Genomic DNA, 4,269 nt, shown 5'->3' on the forward strand with positions numbered 1-4,269 from the left:
ATTCCCCTGTGCTTTGCCATATCATGGGCTTCTTATGTCACGCATGGTCATGGAGGGCAAACTGCCTCCCTATAGCAGAAAGAATCTGTGTAAAATGGAAAGCGGTTTGGGCAAAGGATAAATGCTTGCTGGGAGAAAAACAAGGCTAAAAGGAAAGGGAAGACCAGGTAAAAACTTTCTAGGGTCACAAAATGAGTTTCAGCTTCCAGCTAATATTGACAACAGGGAAAAAATAACCCTCAACACCTCCACCACTTTTGGCTCTCCCATTAAGATGATTTTCTTTCCAGTCTATTTGTGTAGGCTTACTAGGGTGCTGGCGTGATTGAGGACAAAGAAAATTAAAATATGGATTGTACTTTAAGGATTTAAGGATATCAAGTCTTTATGTTTTCAAGCAAAATTCCTCCTTTAATGTATAGTAAACAGATCTTTTAGCAGTATTCAGCACCACTAAGCAGCTAACCTGTATGTTATTTTCTTGGAGTCATACAGCAGGTCAGCATACAAGAAACTCATACTAGTTCTCAAGTGGGACATGTCCTGGGATCTCCTATGTGAGGAGATGAAGTGAAGAACGTTAGTTTCTGAATGTTGGGGCTCAAATTTTATAGTTTGCAGGGAAGGAAACCCATGGTACTTATGCTCCTCTCATCCCACTTGTACCCAGAAATTAACCACTAAGCCCAGATATGGCCTGAAAATCCATCATACTCCAGGCAGTACTACCCAGACAACAGCATTTGCAACAGGAGATGCCCTTCTGGCTAATCCCCACATTTCAAGTATGAGTTGGTGACCGAGGCAAGATTGGATCCAAATTGTGTGACATCCACTTTAGTGTTTTTATACCTCAATTCTGCTTTTTTCCTTTTCTCTTGTGCTGATGAGGACCCCCAGCTGCTTTACTCATGCAGCATCTTTAACATTCCATATAGCCCGGATGTGGTTTTAATTCACAGGATGAACAGAATTCATCTTGAAAGAGAGTAAGAATGAAGATTTGAAAGATGCACTGAGGTCTACTTGCCCTGAGAGAACAGATCCTGGCAGGCTAGCTTTAGTTTTGTGATCATCCTCTTCCCATTATCAACTTAACTCTCAGATGGATTAAGTGCTGACATAAAAGCCCATGATGACCAGAACTTTGTGTACCTACTTATAAAGAGGAAGAAAATAATGGGAAAAATAAGGTCTTTAGAGTCAGTTAAAGATTAAAGACAATCATCATCTTTCCCTCGCTAGCTGTGTGACTTTGCACAGACTGGATGACTTCTCTGAGGTACAGTGCCTTCCTACTAGAAATGGAGCTAATAACACTCACCTAAAAAACTTGCGAGATCTAATGAGATACCACATGTAAAGTGCCTTACCTACTCACTAAATCATAGTCGGTGATCAATAAATGGTGGTGATCAATATTATAATTGTGATTTTCCCAATATCACTGAAGATAAAAGGACGCCAGAGAAAGCAAGATCAGGTAAGTGATATTTTAAAACGAGAATTAGGGAGCCTGGGTGGCACAGTCAGTTAAGCAATGACTCTTGGTTTTGGCTCAGATCATGATCTCAGGGCTTCATGCACAGCAGAGAATCTGCTAGAGGATTCTCTTTCTCCCTTACCTCTACTTCTCCGCACTCCCTTGCCCCACCCCTGCTCTCTCTCTAAATAAACATAAAAATCTTTATAAAAATAAATAAATAAATAAAACAAGAATTAAGAGCAAGGGGCTTTATCTGAGCTCTTATGTAGAGGGCAACTGAGGAGAATGAGCACTAAAAGGATCCCAACTAGAGGCACAACTGAGCAAAGCCTGATCAGCTATAAGGGCTCGTCCTGGAACGGGAGTGACAATGGCACACAAAGCTCCTGCAGATGCTGAGGAAAAACCCAGCCTGGCAGGCACTGCAGACTATTAAAAGGACTTAGCATAAAATGGGTCATGGAATAAGCAAGCAGCAGACAACTGAGGTTCTGGGGGCAGTGGGGAAATCTTTGGCTGGAATCACCAAAGGGAATCCAGGAAGCAGTCTGTATCTGGAAACTCTCTGGGCAGGCAGTAGGATCCCTGGGACAGAGCAGGGTTCAGAGTGACCTCAGCCTTTGGCAGGGACAATGTGAAATCTCATAAGAACCTCTGTCAGGCAGGTTAGTTTGGTGTTATTTCCGTTTCCAAGTTCAAGGGCTAAAGATGGGACTGCCTTATATATGGGGATCAATTAGCAACTACATATGAGAGAAAGAAGAGGCAAAGTATTAGAACCAGATAGGGTCAGAAACGCATAGTAAGAATTCTAGGGCCAGAAAAAGCTGTTTAAAACAATAGCTAACTGTTTGCCTTAGGAACTGAGAGACCTTAGAAACATTATTTTGTCATAGCCTCTAAGCGTTCATCTTTAAAATGGGGACAAGAGCTACTAGACAACATCACTGAGGGGACTATACAAAATGGATGCAAGCTGTGTTTCTTCACAACCCTGGCTAACACTGCTTAAATATGAGCTTTCATTTTTATCTTAATCATTATATAGGAAGAGACATAATAGGAAAAACATTACAGCTATGGAATATTCAACAAGGGGTATCATAGGTGATATTAGCATCCCTCCATATGTTTATCACTTTTTAATTAATGGTCTTTGCCTGTATATTGTCTTATTTGACCTTCACACTTTGTGAGGTAGGCAGAATAAGAACAACAATAACAGACTGGAAAAAGCAAAATGTTCAGCAAATGGAGAACTGTTTATAGTAATCATTTACATTTTCTATGTCTTTTGATGCCTTAACATCTTGGGGCCTTGTGGAACCAGGGAGGGACCACTTTTCCAAGGGCTAGCTAGTTTTTGGAGACTATAAACAACTTTCTTACAAGCTTAACTCTCATGTCCAAACCAAATAATCCAGAGTCCATACCCCTAATCATCTTCTTTATTTTACTTTCACACACCAAGCCAACATTCTTTTTGCCCAAAATCACTCCAGGGCCAGGTGCCAGACAATTAAGGACCACCCCTATATCCCAGAGTCTCCTGAAATTATTCCAACTATCCAATCCTAAACTTGCCTGGTTTGCTTACCATACCTCATCCATTCCTTCTCACAAAAAAACAAAAACAAAAACAAAAACAAAAACACAACAAAGACTACATTTCTCTCCCCTCACTGTGGCTCCTGACCAGCCCTGGCACCTCCTGCATGTGGTCCTGTAATGGCATAGCATATTCCTTCCATGTGGGAACCACTGAGTCGCAGACCATCTTTTCAACAGCAACTGTCTCCTGATCTGTTATTCACCATACCTGAATAAAAACAACATCCCAGATACAGACGGCCAACAGATACATGAAAAGATGCTCAACATCACTCATCATCAGGAAAATGCAAATCAAAACCACATACTTGATATCGGCGCCTAGCTACTGCCCCGGAAGCTGCCCCATCCCGGGGTCATGATGGGCAGCAAGATGGCGTCTGCCAGCAGGGTCGTTCAGGTAGTCAAGCCACATACTCCATTAATAAGATTCCCTGACAGAAGAGACAATCCTAAACCTAATGTATCAGAAGTTTTGAGATCAGCAGGACTACCATCTCACTCTTCTTCAATTTCACAGCATTCTAAGGGAAGTAAATCACCAGATTTGCTGATGCATCAGGGTCCACCAGACACTGCAGAAATAATAAAAACATTACCTCAGAAATACAGAAGGAAACTTGTATCTCAAGAAGAAATTGAATTTATCCAACGTGGAGGTCCGGAATAATCACGGACAGTGTGGCTGCTATTTGTCATCAGACAAAAAAATAGTCTTTACAATAAAGACTGTCCAAAAATCCAAAATGGCACATGAGAAATTATATAGCAAACAACTTGAATACTCTGCAAAAAGAAAAAAAATGAAATATAGAAAATTTAGATGGACAGTTGTATCTTCTAATATATGTGTCTTGGTCAGCTTCTGCAAAAGCTTACCTAATTGTTTATATGCTTATTAAAGTATACATTTTTAAAAAAAAAAAAAAAACCACATACTTGTTAGAAAGACTAAAATCAATAAGACATGTTGGTAAGGATGTGAAGAAAAAGGAATCCTCGTGCATTATTGGTGCGAATGTAAATTGGTGCAGCCACTCGGGAAAACAGTATGGAGTTTCCTCAAGAAATTAAAAATAGAAGTACTATATGATATGCTAATTCCATTTTAGGTATTTATCCAGGAGACATGAAAATACTAACTCAAGAAGTTATTTTTGTTTATTGCAGCA

At 40.2% G+C, this 4,269-nt stretch overlaps 1 protein-coding gene across 1 annotated transcript; it reads left to right on the forward strand.

Moving 5' to 3' along the window:
• The first annotated feature begins 3,417 nt into the window (after nt 1-3,417).
• On the forward strand, nt 3,418-4,012 carry LOC116873610 (28S ribosomal protein S36, mitochondrial). Its single transcript, XM_032867467.1, has one exon. The coding sequence runs from the start codon at nt 3,456-3,458 to the stop codon at nt 3,765-3,767; it is 312 nt and encodes a 103-aa protein (XP_032723358.1). The 5' UTR covers nt 3,418-3,455; the 3' UTR covers nt 3,768-4,012.
• The last annotated feature ends 257 nt before the right edge of the window (nt 4,013-4,269 follow it).

Source organism: Lontra canadensis, unplaced genomic scaffold, assembly GCF_010015895.1.
Source record: "Lontra canadensis isolate GAN:19392208 unplaced genomic scaffold, GSC_riverotter_1.0 scaffold34, whole genome shotgun sequence".
Taxonomy (NCBI): Eukaryota; Metazoa; Chordata; class Mammalia; order Carnivora; family Mustelidae; genus Lontra; species Lontra canadensis.

Excerpts from the sequence above, each read along its gene's own strand:
- LOC116873610 (XM_032867467.1), top strand. The coding sequence starts at position 3,456 with ATGATGGGCAGCAAGATGGCGTCTGCCAGCAGGGTCGTTCAGGTAGTC.